We start from the raw sequence: 15980 nt of genomic DNA on the forward strand, positions 1-15980 counted from the left end.
AGCCCAGGTCTGGTGAAGCATCTTTTTTTTCCCCACGGCAATTCTCAGCGATTTGCTACACCGCCTGCAACAGAATCACTTGGGTGCTCATTAAAATGCAGCTTCTTGGGCTCCAGCACAAGAATCTCTACCAGTGGGATCTCGTAATCTGTGTTTTTAACCAGTTTTCCTTTATGATGTTCACTAGTGTTGAAGGACCACAGCAGCATACTGGGCAACTCTCCAGTGAGTGGTGTCTCCGAGACCGTCTGGCTCTGTCCAGACATCTTGCATTTGCCCCGTTGAAGGGCCGGGACCCCGACTCTGACTTCCGCCTTCAGTGGCCAGTCGGTTGCTGTGGGGTGGTAACTGTGCTCACAGGGCTGGGGCTGCTGAAAGCCAGGAAGGGAAAACACCACGGCCACTCTTTAGGGTGAGTGTCATAGCAAGCGGCAGGCAAGTGGGGCCAGAACTCTATGTGTCTCGGGAGGAGGCAGTTTTTTATCTTGTCAAGCTCAATTTATTATAGTTTATTCTTTTACCTATTGTCCTTTTTTAAAAAAAATTTTAATGTTTATTTATTTTTGAGAGACACACAGAGCATGAGTGGGGGAGGGGCAGAGAAAGAGGGAGACACAGAATCCGAAGCAGGCTCCGGGCTCCAAGCTGTCAGCACAGAGCCTGATGGTGGGGCTCGAACCCATTAACTATGAGATCATGACCTGAGCCGAAGTCGGACTCTTAACCGACTGAGCCACCCAGGCACCCCTGTCCTCTCCTTTCTTAAATAATGAAATTAAAAGTTATGAAAATTAAAAAAAAAAAAAAAAAGATCAAGAAGCATGAGGAGTTGGCAGAAGGACTTGTATCCGGGCTCTGAAGAAGCCACTAGAAGCCCCTTCCTGCCTGTGGGTCCCCCGACTGGTGAGCCTCCGCCCAAGAGAGAAAGGCCAGAGGGTCGGGCTGACAAAGGACTGAGGAGTCCAGAGCCTGGAGCAGAGAGCCATCTGGACCTGGGCAATCCTGTGACGCCCCTGAGGGTCCCCAGAGCGGGGTCCGGCAGAGATGCAGGCCTGGTGGGGCGAGCTCAGCAGCTGCCCCCTCTGCACACGGGTGTGGAATCTCCATCAGAAATGTCCTGTCGGCAGCCGCCCCCTGAGGCCAAGTGGACACACTGGCCCTGGAGCTTCTGAGAAAACTGTGGAGTTTTCATTTCCCGAAGGGTCTTCATCTTTTTCCTAGCCTCTCCCTGCTCACGTACCTACGTTTTTTATCAGAACGCGCTCCTTCCGCACAGAGGGGAAGTCCTACCTTCGGTTCCTTTTTGTCGGCTGCAAAGCGTGTTCTCCCACCTGTGTCTCAAGACAAGGCCCACGTGTGGTTTCTGCCACCCCAACCAGACACGTCAGGCCCCTCATCTGTGCTAGGCAATGAGAATGCAGAAGTGAGAGACCTCTGCCCTCAGGGAGCCCTGTGTTTAGTTTTCCAAGAGTTTGTACTTATTTGTCCAGTGAATAACCAACCCTACATGGTTTTGAATTGGGGGGGGGGAATACAGTCCTGAAGTATACATGGGTATTCTTAGACATAGTCAACCTCTTCTCAATTTCCAGAATCAGCTGATAGGATGGGTAAACGGAGGTACCTACAGACTGCTGACCAAATGGCATTTTGGTCAAAGAAACACTTTAGATCAAGGAAAGTTTGGAACATTCTAAAGCATCGTTAAATGTATGAAAAAAGTGTTTGAAAATCGTTAGTGTCATGAAAATCTCATGATAAAGTGTTGAGACAGTGATGGAATTTTCAAAGGATTTAAGACATCTTAAAAAGAGGAAAGTTTTTTAGTATTAAAATTCACATTCATTTGTTTAAACAAAAATTCCATGAACAACCCAAGTGTCCGTCGATAGATGAATGGATAAAGGAGATGTGATATAATATATAATGGAGTGTTATGGGCGCCTGGGTGGCTCAGTCGGTTAAGCGTCCGACTTCAGCTCAGGTCATGATTTCGTGGTCTGTGAGTTTGAGCCCTGCGTCGGGCTCTGTGCTGACAGCACGGAGCCTGGAGCCTGCTTTGGATTCTGTCTCCCTCCCTCTCTCCCTGCTCACGCTCTGTCTCTCTGTCCCTCAAAAATGAATAAATATTTTTTTAAAAAATTTAAATACATAATGGAGTGTTAGCCATAAAAAAAAAAAAAAAGGCTGAGGTCTTGCTATTTGTGACAACATGGATGGACCTACACAGGGCATTACGCTAAGTGAAATAAGTCAGAGAAAGACATATGATTTCACTTATGTGTGGAATCTAAAAAGTAACTGAATAGACCAAAAGCAGAAACAGACCCATAAATACAGAGAACAAGTTGCTGGTTGCCAGAGGGGAGTGGGGGGGGGGGGGGGGGGAGGATGGGCACATGGGTGACAGGGAGTGGGAGATACAGGCTTCCTGTTACGGGATGAACACGTCATGAGGCTAAAAGGCACAACACAGGGAATATAGTCACTGGTAGTGACTGGTAGTCACAATACGGATAGTATTGTAATAGCGTGGTATGGTGACAGAGGGGGGCTCCGCTGTGGTGAGCACAGCATCATGGACAGGACTGTCGAATCACTAGGTCGTACACTGGAACTAGTCTAACATCGCGTGTCAGCTACACTCAAGTTGAAAAGAAAAGTGTCATATGCCAGTGACTGCTAATGACAGGTGGACGCTCAGCCTCTCCTTCCTCCCTTGATGCTCCTCCGGTGCAGTGAGGTAGAAAGTGCATGGAAAACTGTTTGTGTAAGAAGTTACAAACTGTTCTCTTGTGTATAATATTACTTGATGGTGAACTACCAAGGCTGCCCTTTGCGGCTGGGCCCGTTGCTAAAACGATACCTCGTCAAAGGAGATCCTAATCCCAGGTCCCTTTAGTAACCCAAGAGTGGTTACTGTTTACACTGAGTCTTGTCCAAGGCAGAGGCAGACTTCAGATCCTGTCTCCAAGTCATGATTAAGGCCATAGTATTGTTCAGCTTTACAGAGTCTGGTTTGGGATTAAGGAAAACACTCACACACGTCAAATCTAGAGCAGAGTAGAAAGGGGCCTTCCTGGGATGGAGTCCTGACTCTGCCACTGACCCAGCTGTGTAGTCTTGGCAAGTTACTTGAAATCTCTAAGCCTCAGTTCCTCTGTCTATAAATAGGGAAGTTCCACTTGGGGGCACAGGTAGAATAAAAACCACATACACAATGTGGATCACAAACATAATATAAAAGGAAACCACTCACAAAGGTTACATACTATGGTTACATAGTATGAATCCATTTATGCATGAAAATAAAGGAGTCTCCACCGGTCAGAAATCAGGGTTGTGGGTTCTCTTTAGTTGGGAGCAGTGACTTAAAAGGGCACACGCAGAGATTGACGAGTGTCAGAAATGTTCTGTATTTTTTTAACGTTTATTCCTTTTTGAGAGACAGAGACAGAGCACAGCTGGGGTGGAGCAGAGAGAGGGGGAGACCCGGAATCTGAAGCAGGCTCCAGGCTCCGAGCTGTCAGCACAGAGCCCAGTGTGGGGCTCCAACTCACGAACCACGAGATCATGATGTGAGCTGAAGTTGGGCGTTTAACTTCAGGTGCCCCGGAAGTGGTCTGTATTTTGATCTAGATATTGGTCCCACGTGTTCAGTTCATGAAAACTAATCAAGCTGTGCACTTTTTAAAAAGGAGGGAGAATAAGAAGGGTGAGCATTTAGTAATGGCCCAACAGATGTTTCTTGTCTCCGGAACTTTCTGTTCCAGAGGTCAGACTGTACATTGTCTATATTGGAAGAAACACTAGACCTGACCTAGTAGACCCAATATTTTAGGTTACTTGACTTGCTCACTGAATTATAGCCTATTTATTGTAAGTCTGTTGTAGCCCTAAAGATTTCCAAAATTAGCTGACTTCAGGTCAGAGAGGCAAAGTAGCCATTGAGTGGATCTCCATTTCAAAGCTTCTCATTTTGAGATTCCAGATAGAAGTTCAAAACCAAGAAATCCCCACTGTGGCTGACTCGATTGGTTGAGTAGAAATGGGAATATTTTCCCTCTCAAGTCACTTCTAAATGTTACCTTTCTTGTAAACCATGATGATGCTTCCATTTGTATGGAGTTATGAGGTTCTAGGTGAACTTCAGACTCTTTTTAAAGAGATAGATAGACAGACAGACAGATAGATATGTATTATAATTAGTGACTCAAAAAGTAAAGTGGTCTTATGTACTTAAGTATCTCCCCTTTTCAGAGAATGTCTTGCCAAATTGTTAGGATTTCTTCCAGCCTTGTTGGTCGTTGTCAGTAAATGACTTAGCAACCATCCTTTCAGAAGGCATTTTGGAAGCTTTGTAATTCATGGAATTCTAATAAAGTAACCTTAAAAGAGAGAATGTGGATCCCATGCTGCTGCCTTCATTTGACAATAGAAATCCCTGAGAACACTGGTGATTTATTTAGAGGTTTCCTGGTTGTTGTTGGTTTTTTTGTTGTTGTTTTTTTTTTAAAGTGATTGCCTCTTTAGGTCCCTACTGTAAGGGAAAGATACGCCATCCTGTGACTCACATCAGTCTAATTTCACTGAATCGTGCAGTGTGCTCATCAGATCACGGGCAGGATCTGTGAATACCAGCAAATTAAACATCTCTATTTACAGGGATGGCGCACGGGAGGGAAAATGGCCATCAACTCATGGTGCTCTTTTTAGCAATTCTTATCTGGATGTAATTGCAGAAGTTACTGCATTATACATAAGGGTAGAGAACTGAAAATGTTTCCATCAAGAACCATGAATCAATAAATCTTATGATCTCACTACTGGTGCTATAATTGAGCTAAATCATCTTAAACTGGGCACTGTTCCTGAGGTTCTTTGAAGCATGCTCGCTGTTTCTCTGAGTAACATTGAGGGCTGACCTCCATTTACAAGGACACGGAGGCAGGGCTCATAAATACTAATACTCTGTACCAAGTTCACCAGAGCAAGGCTGTCTCACCCAGGCTGAAAATGTTCAGTGCGTGATTTAACTCGGCAGGAAAAAGGAGGTCTTGGCTGGGCCCGCCAGCTTTCCCAGGGACTGAAGAGTCTCCTCTGTTGTTACAGACGATGCTGTTAACTGGAGGTTGTTAATTACCTTTTTCCTTTTTGTATCTGTTTCTTAGAAGGCAAATATTTAGTAAGCAGCAACTCCACATTTTATACAAAATGCTGCCAAACGGGCCTCCAATAGAATTGGGCACTGTCTTTTAAGAAATCATTTTATTTTGTGTCTTCCACCAAGTTACTTAACGATACTAGCAAGTAGACATGTGACACGTGACTCATGATGGTGGTAGAGATGAAAAATTATAACAACCAGCACTCATCAGGCACTGCCTGCGTGCCTGGGGCTCAGCTAAGCATTTTATTTGTAGCATTTCTTTTCTTGCCTCTCAACAGCCCAGCAAAGGAATCCCTCTTTATTCCTATTTTATGGATAGGGGAGCTAAGGCCTACTGAAGATAACCAGCTTGCTCAGGGATGTGTAGCTAAGAGTGGAGGAGTCGGGATTTCGTCCCTGGTGGTCAGACCTCACAGTCTTGGAAGGGACCTAGCCGTCACCTGTTTGAGCAGCCTCCCCCTCACAAAGGAGCCTACTAGAACCTGCAAAATGGAGACTGGCCTGGGGTGTCCCCTCCGGTTCCAGGCAGGGCTGGAAGCATCTGATGACATCCTACGAACACCTTTCCCATCACATCCCCGGGGATGGGGGCTGTACCTTCTCCCACCACCCAGCTGAGGCCTGTCCACACCTTTGCCAAGAGCTTAACAAATGTTACAGGGGCACCTGGCTGGCTCAGTTGGTTGAGCATCTGACTCTTGGTTTCGGCTCAGGTCGTGATCTCGCATTTTGTGGGTTCGAGCCCTACATCAGTGCAGAGCCCGCTTGGGATTCTCTCTCTCTCTCTCTCTCTCCCTCTCTCTCTCTCTTTATCCCTCTCTCTCTGCCCCTTCCTCTCCCTCTGTCTCTCTCAAAATAAATAAATACACTTAAAAAATGTAAGTACATATTGTAAACATTTCTAAGACCCTTTGAGAAATGCCTTGTAGAGCCCCGTGGAGGCTGTGGAGAGAAGTAAAAGACCATATGACATAAATGGAAACACTAGAAACACAGAAACAGTTTTAAGAGTAAATGAAAAGCAGGGGGTGGAAGACGAAGCTTAGCTGAGACTTGAATGGATAGCAGAGGCCTTGCTGGCCCAAAGCACAGGCTTTAAATACCCATAAAATCGGGCCTGATTACAAACCGGGTTTTACTGTTACAATCAGGGCCCTCTGGTGGTCCTGGAAAGTTAGGAATTTCAGGGCCCCTGTGGGAGCCTTGTAGTCATATCTGTGGTGACAGCAGAGTCGTGTGGAGTTGAGGGCCCAAGGCTGGACCTTCCTTTTCTATTTCCAAATGGGAGGAGCTCCCATGTCCACGTGGGTTTGGGCAGGAGCTCACCGGGATGGTGTCAGAGGTGACAGCCCGTGTAGGGGTAGTGGGAAAGTGGGTAGACGTGACCTCGTGTGTGTCCCCAACACTCTGTGAGCCAGTTTCCTCATCTGTAAACTTGGGGTCCTGAAACTGGGAGTGAAAGCTGACTGAAATAGGGCCCCTTAGAAAAGCTCTAGGAGCAGAAGAGTGATCCTTGTTCCCCTGATGGGAGTTCTCTGCTTGCTTACGCCGCACTTCCGTTGGCTCGGCCCCGCCCTCCCCGACTGCCCCTCGAGCAGGTCCCAAGTGGTGTGCCAGCTGCTCCTTTGGCGCGCTCGGGCCCCAGGAGCCCCCACGGCCTACAGCTCTGAGCCCCTCCCTGCGTCTCCCTCCATGGAAGCCTCAGCTCTCCACCTTTCTGCTGTGGACACCATGATTCCCTTTGGGAGGCCAAGCACTCCTGCCGCTTCCACGGGCTCATGCCCAGTGGCCCAGGCTCCACCTGCCACGTTGAACTTGCCCCTGACCCCGCCCACAGCTCTGCCGCTGCCTCCCTGCCGCGCTGGTAGGGGTGTCACTACTGGCCTTCACTCCCAAGTGCCTTATCGTTGCAAACGATTGTTGAAGGGAAAGCAGGATTTGGATCTCCTCTCATGAAACAGTTTCAGGCAATAAACTAGTGGTAATTGGATTCATGAGTTTCTCTGTAATGTCAGGCATTTGCCACTTGGAAACAAAGACAAAATTCCTTTTCAAATACATATATAGCAAAAATCGTATCCAGTTAAACTTTTCATCTTTTTTGTTTAAATAACTTTTTAAATGTTTGCTTATTTTTGAGAGAGAGAGAGAGAGTGAGTGTGCGAGCAGGCGAGGGGCAGGGAGGGAGACGCAGAATCCGAAACAGGCTCCAGACTCTGAACTGTCAGCACAGAGCCCGATGCGGGGCTTGAACCCATGAACCACGAGATTATGACCCAAGTCACAGATGCTTAACCAACTGAGCCACCCAGGCGCCCCTAGACTTCATGAACTCTTTATGGTGGAAGTCTTATGAGCCTGTACTGTGTTTGAATGCCATCCTTAATGAAGGTTGATAAATTGGCATATGTTGCTCTGAACCAAAAAGCCTTCGAGTAGAGCTTGGCCAGCAGGAGTGAGTATGAAGCTAGGCCTGCCCAGCTGACGTTTAGGTTTCCTAGTCAGGAATGGCCACAGGGTGTCCAGGAGGGGTAATTCTCCCATGGTCTCAAAAGGAAAGGAGAACCAGATAAGCCTAAGTGTTAGGGAAGCAACAAAATGAAAAACAAACAAACAAAAAAAAACAAGTTACCTTTTGACTGCCGTTTCAAAATTTCTCATCATCTGACAGCTGAAATTCCTGTTGTGGAGTGAGGAGACTGACTTTTTTTTGAGATATTATTGACGTACAGCATTGTGTAAATTTAAGGTGTGCAGGGGCACCTGGGTGACTCAGTCAGCTGAGCGTCCAACTTCGGCTCAGGTCATGATCTCGCGGTTCGTGAGTTTGAGCCCCACGTCAGGCTGTGTGCTGACAGCTCAGAGCCTGGAGCCTGCGTGGGATTCTGCGTCTCCCTCTCTCTCTGCCCCCTCCCCTGCTAGCACTCTCTCTCCCTCAAAGATAAATAAACATTAAAAAAATTTTTTTTAAAAACTTAAGGTGTAAAACATGTTGATTTAATACACTTATATATTGCAATATGATTACAACAGTAGCATCAGCCAACATTTTTATCATGTCAATATTTACCAGTTCTTCTTTGTGTTGAGAACAGTTGATGTAGCCTCTTAGCAACTTGGAAGTTTCCAATACAGTGATATTGACTGCAGGCACAGTGCTGTACATGAGATCTCCAGGATTTATTTACTCACTACAAGTATATACCCTCACTTCTTCCACCCCCAGTCCTTGGTAACCGCCATTTACTCTCTGGTTAGGAGTTCAGTTTTTCAGATTCCACGTGTAAGTGACATCATACAGTATTTGTCTTTGCGAGCAGGTTAATTTCTCACTGCTTTCTCCAACTTTTTTTCATCTTGGGCTCCACAGTGGTCATATCAATGTATATTACCTGGAAACACCTTGGAAAAGGTACCAGTCTTAGAGAATGAGCAGAAAGCCTTTTGCAGTGATGATTTCCGTGGTCCTCCATTTGATTTTCAGATGTTAAGCCTGCATTTCTGTCTGCTCTCCCAGATAATTGGTCAGCGTGGTAATCGGGCCCTTGCTGTGTGGCCTTGGATGCTCAGTGGTGTTTGTGTGTTTCACGCAGACTTGATTCTCACTGGCTGGGGTGCAGGTGGCAGGGTGCTGCAGGAGGCAGCCGGGCAGAGGCAGGGAGAGGGGGGTACCCAAAGGTTGCTGAAGAGAAACTAATCAGCATACTTGGTGGGGAAGTTAGACACAGTGACAAATTACCTCTGGACAGAAAAAATAAAATAAAATAAAATAAAATAAAATAAAATAAAATAAAATAAAATAATAAATGCCCTTGAGACATTGTAGAAGCTAGATGATGCAAATTATGAAGCATGATGGAAGAAAAAATAAAAATGGGGAGATTTGTCAAGAATCTTCAAAAGGACTGGATTACACTCCTAGACTGGACCGCACTAAAAAGATTTACTTGATGCTGAAACTTAGTATTGACAGCTGAAGTTGAAATATGTTTGTTACGTTTCTGTTTCGTGCTGAAACAAAGATGACACCCCAGCCATCTGTCTTCTCTCCCCCTTGAAAGCCTAGGAAGCAATACCCTGTAAATGTCAGAACAATGGACGGGCAGTGTTTGAGTCTCCCTTGTGTTTTCTCACTACAGGAAACAGCCCCCAGGGTCCCCTGCCCTACGGGTTCCGTCTCTCACCGGAGGAAGAAATGAGGAGGAAGCGGCTTCACAGATTTGACAGCCACTGAGGGGGCAGGGCATCCTGGGCAAAAGCGGTCCAGTCGTGTGATCATTGCCCGTGTGGCTCCTCATTTCCCAAGCCCCTACGAGAACCAAAAAGCACAGTACAGCTTTATCTCACATCTGCCTCGGCTCGTCACCCCGTGGCCCCTGTGGGTCTCCATCCACCAGCAGACTGACTTGTCTTGAAACCAGACTTCTGGAAGCAGCCCACAGCTCTGTGGGCCCTTCTCCCGGCCTCCTCCTGTGTCACAGGCGGAAGGTCCGTTCCTCCAGGCAGGGACTGCTTTCCACACTCCCTCCTGGTGCGGCCAGCCCGGCGGTGCCTCTGCCTCGTTCCGGTTTTGAAGACTGTGCCTTTCAGCAGCCTGGAAGTTCAGGTCCCCCCTTCTGTCCGGCGTGCCCGGTGCGGGGCTTGGCGGGAAGAGAGAAGCCATGCCTCGGCCTCCTGACACGTGGCTGCGATGACTTTCCGGGAAACATGACGTGGCTGCCGTAAGAGCGTGTTGTCCACTCGCCCTTGCCCGGGCACCTCGGCCTCTTGGGCGCCCACGTGCAGGTGGCATTGACAGCGTACTTGACTTGTTCTTCCATTGCTCTGTCTTTAGAGAACGTCGGGCTGAAAAGGCCTGGGTCAGACCTCGGGGACACCGCCTACACACTCCGTTAGACATCAGGTGGCACTGACGTTGGGGGCGCACAGCGGCCTCTCCAGCGAGAGGATAGGTTCCCAGAGATGTCACTTGGGTTAGTTAACCAGCCAGCCAAGCAGCAGCAGGTGCTACCGGCAGAGTAAAGCAGTCATTTGGTGGGCTGGTCGCTGAGAAAGCCCTTTTGAGGAAGTATTTTTTCCCCCATAAAAGTGCCTTTTAAATGGCCACTGTAACAGTCGCTTGTCCTGCCCAGGTGCCCAGGACCCACCTAGAAGCCCTCAGTGTTAGAGCCCACGGCCATCCATGTCACTTAAGACTATTTCCTGGTGCCTGTGTTTCATGAATAAAAAGACAAAGTCAGATATCACTGATGTCTTATTGTCACTGAGGTATTTATCTTTAAAGAGAGTTGAAGCAGAAAAGGATCTTCCTATTTTCATTAATATTTCTAGCATTTATATATAGTTTTATGTTCACGAGAGTAATATATGTGCCTTATATATGCATAAAGCAAACATCTGAAGGCAATATACCCATATGTTAACAGAGGTTATCTCTGGGGGCAGAGCACGTAGAATTTTTGCTTTCTGGTTTTTTACAATTTTATATCGCAGTGTTTAAAGAATGTGTGTATTTGGGGCGTCTGGGTGGCTCAGTCGGTTAAGTGTCTGACTCTTGATTTCGGCTCAGGTCCTGATCTCATAGTTATGAGATCACGCCCCACATCAGGCTCTGTGCTGAGCACGGAGCCTGCTTGGGATTCTCTCTCCCCCACTCTCTCTCTGCTCTGTCTCTCAAATAAAAAAAAAGTGTGTATTTGTATGTATGTATGTATTGTATGTATGTATTTGATTACTTTTGCAATCAATAAAACTGATTTATATAATAAAACCAGAAATATATAATCAGGAAAATAGATTTAATAAGGACTGTGTCTCCATTGAGAAAATTCACAACAGAAGCAAATATAAATACATGTACAATTTTAAAATTTATTATATTTTCACTACTTCTAGGTACACAAAGTCAACATTTTGGGGATATTACTTTCTCAATTTTTCTTTGTACACGTTTGACAAAGTCGGAGCATGCCAACTATGCAGTCTTGTATCCAGTTTCCAATCTGAATTGATCTGAGAGGCACCAACCTCGCATACAAATGAGCTAAGAAACCCCTTGAGTCTTGGGAGCATTTGACCTGCACGATGATACCTGGGCTCCACAGGTTAACTTATAATCAACATGCAGCTACATACAGCTTGTTTACTATATGAATTGTATCCGTGAGTCTGATAGCCGTAAACATGTCCAATGTTCAAATGTCATTTCTCCTGCTCCCAAACTCTACGGATTTGACTCCCGTTCTCCTTATTAGAAATAACCTCATTCTTACAGACTGTCTTCTCACAGCACATTGTAAAGGCAATTCTGTGATCGCACTGCTGTCTTGCCCTCTTATTATTTGTGCACGACTACACAAAAACATGCCTTCTACACAGGGAGCGTGGATTGTGAAGGGCTCTGGGACTGGGTGTGCACTGTCCTTCTCGCCCCTGCCACCACCCAGAGGCGGGTCCTGGCTCCTGGGAGGCACTCATGAAATGTTTTCCCACCAAGTGTTCTTTCTATTACACTGAAAGTCCAGCCACTGTATGTAGAAGTGTTTTTCTTAGTTGCTGTTGAGTCCGGTGTAGTGGCTCCTTGTTCTATTTGTATACAAATAGATATAGAGACACCGGAATTGGATTTTGTATGGTGGAAGTAACAGAACATGCACACCTTCTTCATTTGTGGAGTGGAACAGCATTCAACTCTAGAGATGTGGGACAGGCCATTTTAGTTATAAACGACGAAGGTGTTCTGGCAATTAGGATAATTACTTTGTTGTTAACAGACTGGCCTGGGACCAGTGCTTATTATTTTCAGGGTCCATCTTGGGTTTATTCTCCTGCAATAAGGAACCCCCAGAATGATGTCAACACACTGGAATTAGGTTGAGAAAAATAAACAAGAGCAACTGTATGAGACAAATTCTCTCCCAAAGAGGATAAGCATTTAGGGCTGTTTTTACATTTTGGTTTGTAGGTTAGCCCATCGTGATTTCCTGATTGTCTAGTAGGCATCCGGCTGCCATACTCTGGGTGTGGTCAGTCAACCTAGGAGACCTCTCAATTCAGAATCTCTCTGTGCTTCCGAAGGTGAGGGAACGGCTCGAGTCGCTTCCTTGTAATGACCCTGAGCGCGGCCATTGCCCGTGATCTCAAAGTCGTACGTGCTGGGTGTAGCTTCCTCCATCCTGTGAGGCTGTCTGTTGCCGCGGCACAGGTCAGCGGTGAATGGCGGGGCTTGGTAGGACCAGGGTCAGTCTCTCTATCCGACACTGGTTCGGCCACGGCGGAGTGGATGAGACCCACCACCCAAATGGACTGTAAGCCAGGGTGTGGCAGTGCTGGCCTCCTTGTTCCCAGTCTTCCGTTTCTCTTGAGAGGTTCAGTATTCAATAGAGTTGTGTTCAATTCGTCATTTTTATAAATCCTTATGTATACAGCTCTTCCTTTCCCTTCCCATGGGGTATCGCAATCATTTCCTGATTTTTTTTTTTTTTCTCCCAGTCTTGCATTTTAGAATCACAGACTCTGCTTAGAGGACCTTAAAATCTCTCAATTCATTGCTCTTCTCGAGACTTAAAATCCCTCTTCACTCAGCTCTACGTGGCTCTGCCACTTAATCTTCCAAAACGGACTCTCGTGATGGCCAGTCAGCATCTCAGTACCCTTTATTGTCTCTCTGTTGCCAGAGCATGAAGGTCAGACTCCTCAGCCTTGACCGTGGGGCTCCAGCCAGCCTTTCGACCTCACCCCCAGTTATCCATAACAGAGACTGCACGTCCACTCACGGGTCTCCCTGTCTGAGGCGTGGGCTTGCCCTGTGACTTCACTGTGATGTGCTTTTACGTGGGACAGTCTTTTCCTCTCTCTCAGCCCATCCAGACCCTCCCTGTCCAGCCCCCAGATACCATAGCCCAGAATGATCTGCTCTTGTTGGCCGTTGTTCACAGTCCTCTTGGAATTTCAAGGTATCCTGCAGTGAAAGAATGTCTTTTCTCTTGGGGCGCCTGGGTGGCTCAGTCGGTTGGGCATCCGACCTCAGCTCAGGTCATGATCTCACGGTTTGTGAGTTCGAGCCCCGCGTCGGGCTCTGTGCTGACAGCCCGGAGTCCGGAGCCTGCTTCGCATTCTGTGTCTCCCTCTCTCTCTGCCCCTCCCCTGCTCACACGCTGTCTCTCTCTCAAAAATAAATAAAGATTAAAAAAAAAAAAGAATTAAAAAAAAAACAAGGTCTCTTCTCTTCTAGATTGTAAGCTTCATGAGGCAGGGACCACGACTGTTTCTGTGTATCTCCTCACGATACCTCCGACAACGTCTGCAGCATCCGAACCAATAAATGCCTGTGTTTTGAAACAGAAGCTCATTTATACTGTCACCGGCAGCACATAAAAAAAGATGGGGGTGTTGCTAACTGATATCGTTGTGGTTTCTTGAATCACATCAAGGGAAGAATAACGCGAAGGAAAGGATTTGCCCATGGGAAGAATTTCAGACCTTTCCCAAGCCTCAAAAGGTAGCATGCTTACTGATCAGAAGTGGGGAGGGATCGCCACCCCCGTGCATCAGTCTGAAGACACACGCTTTGTCACTGCACAAAATTCAAGATCCCGGTATGTCCAAAAGATATCACTGAGGGCTGCCCGTGTAGACCACCAGATCTGGCCGTTGTACTCTTGCAGGAATGCTTTTGATGTGTCCGTGCGAACCTTTTCTCCCCCCTTCTGGGGCAGGGGGGAGTCATCGTGGCATCTTGTTCAGACGACAGAAACGAGCTGGCAGATTTGAACATAGGATTTACGTTTTATCAAGGGAAACTGGAACAATGCTAGTAGAAGACATTGACTTCGGTGGCGATATGTTGATGCCTGGGAAGAGAATGAGGTGAGAAAAATTAATGGTATCGTGTGGCTTAAAGAGACTCTTGGAATCTGGGGCCCACACAAGCAAAACCTGAGAAGCAGCACCCTGCCACGTGGCTCTCTGTAAACAGAAGCCGATGCGGGTCCCTTTTCTACGCACTGACACCAGCTGCTCACCCACCAGCCAGGCTTCCTGCCAGGAAGTTGTATCTCTCACTTTATTTCCTTTTAAATACCGTGCATAGTGTCTGGAGGGAAGTGTTAAAAACAAGAACAAGTCAAAGAAAAGCATGTAACTTCGTAGATTCTGGGCTTTTGTTTGAGGTCCTCAAAAGTTAACTCATTTTAGCCTTGTGATGTTGTCTCTTTATAAGGTCCCTCCGCCAACAGTTGAAAATACCCTGCACATCCTTAGCAGCAGATAAGCGTGAAAACCATTGAACAGGGTCTTCAGGATCTCATTAAAGGACAGCAGCCAGGGCCAACTTTCCTGCTACTCAAAGAGCGTGGGCCCTGGGCCAGCAGGGCCAGCAGCAGCCAGGAGTTGCTAGAAATTCTGACTCCTGCCCCCAGACAAAATGAATCATAATCTGCATTGTAACAGGTCCCGAGTGTGCACGAATGGACAAATAAGATGGGACATATATACGTATATACAATGAGATACTATTCAGCCACGAGGGAGGAGGAAATCTTGCCATTTGTGACCGCGTGGGTGGACCTTGAAGACATTCTGCTAAGTGGAATAAGGACAAATACCGTATGGTCTCATTTCTGTGTGGAGTCCTAAAAATAACAATACTAATAATCCAACACGGAAACAGTAGAACGGTGGTTACCAGGGGGTGGGGAGGATGGGGAAAGGTTGGCCAAAGGGTACCAGCTTCCAGTTACAAGACGAATAACTCTGGGCACCTAACATAGCTCACGGTGACTCGAGTTAGTAACACTGTGTTGTCTACTGAAATTTGCTAAGACACTGGATCTTAATGGCTCCCGCCACTAGGGAAACATAAAGAATATGGAGGTGGAAGAGGGAAAAAAATAAAACTGGCCTCAAGTAGTTTATAGGCGCCGAAATCCTGCTCAGACTCCAGTGGGCACAAATGCATTTAAGATGATCATCGGTTATCCGCCGGGATTCTGACAACCGTCCTGCCAGGGAACCAGGCCCCCCGTTTTCAGTTTGGATCCTGAGGCTCAGAGAGGTGAAGCGAGGGACACGGGGATCAGCAAGCCAGCGCCCGACAGCGCCGGCCGCCGTGACTGTCTCTTGCGGAGCAGGAAAGAGAGGGGCTGACCTCGGCAGAAAGAAGTTTGAGGAAAAGAACTCACCTGCGGCCTCGGCCACGGCCACGCACCGCTTCCCTCCCGCGAACAAGGTGCCCGTCCCGAGTGCTTGTGAGCGGCAGCTGTGGGGGGCGGGGGGCAGAGAAGGACCGGCCCCCCATCGCAGATTGTGGAAGGCTTCAGTTACCCTCCGTTTGTCATGAGAGCAGAATGGTGGGCAGATCCGCCCCGCGCACACTGTCACGGCTGGTCATCCCCGTTTCTTGTGCGTCTTGTAAGCAGGCAGACTGCTTTGCGACCAGAAGCACCTTTCACTCCTCGTTTTAAAATGTTCTTTTTTCCAAATAGATGGAAATGATTACCGGTTGAGAATGTTGTATAAAATTGTACGTCTATACAATGATAAGCACTAGGTATTTTACCATTGGAGATGCGGGCCGCTCGCCACATTGACGCGTGACAGGAAGTGCCTTTGCTGGCAAACGGGACAGTAACAACAGCGAGGTTGGCCAGTGCCCCGGTGACCGAGCCTCCGGGTAAGGGCGTCCTGATACTTCCTTGTCCGACTCAGAGCGCTTCTCCTGAATGGCTGACCTTGAGCGGACATCAAGGCGCTCCAGAGACCTAGCTGATCTTCAGTTGACCCTGAGATGTTTGCTCTCTGGGCTCCCCCC

The 15980-nt window shown here is 47.3% G+C and overlaps 1 protein-coding gene across 4 annotated transcripts in view; it reads left to right on the top strand.

The window, feature by feature from the left end:
• Positions 1-15980, top strand: part of RHBDD1 (rhomboid domain containing 1) — a 175546-nt gene that overhangs the window by 123909 nt on the left and 35657 nt on the right. For 2 of the 4 annotated variants that reach the window (XM_042950348.1, XM_042950350.1), the window contains exon 7: positions 9310-10416. The exons of the other annotated variants lie outside the window; for them this stretch is intronic. In XM_042950348.1, coding sequence (XP_042806282.1) covers positions 9310-9404 — 95 coding nt within the window. In that variant the 3' untranslated portion in view covers positions 9405-10416. Of the gene's footprint in view, positions 1-9309; positions 10417-15980 lie in introns of those variants that run through there. 4 annotated transcript variants of the gene reach the window in all.

The sequence above is a fragment of the Panthera leo genome, chromosome C1 (genome assembly GCF_018350215.1).
Source record: "Panthera leo isolate Ple1 chromosome C1, P.leo_Ple1_pat1.1, whole genome shotgun sequence".
In the NCBI taxonomy this organism is placed as follows: Eukaryota; Metazoa; Chordata; class Mammalia; order Carnivora; family Felidae; genus Panthera; species Panthera leo.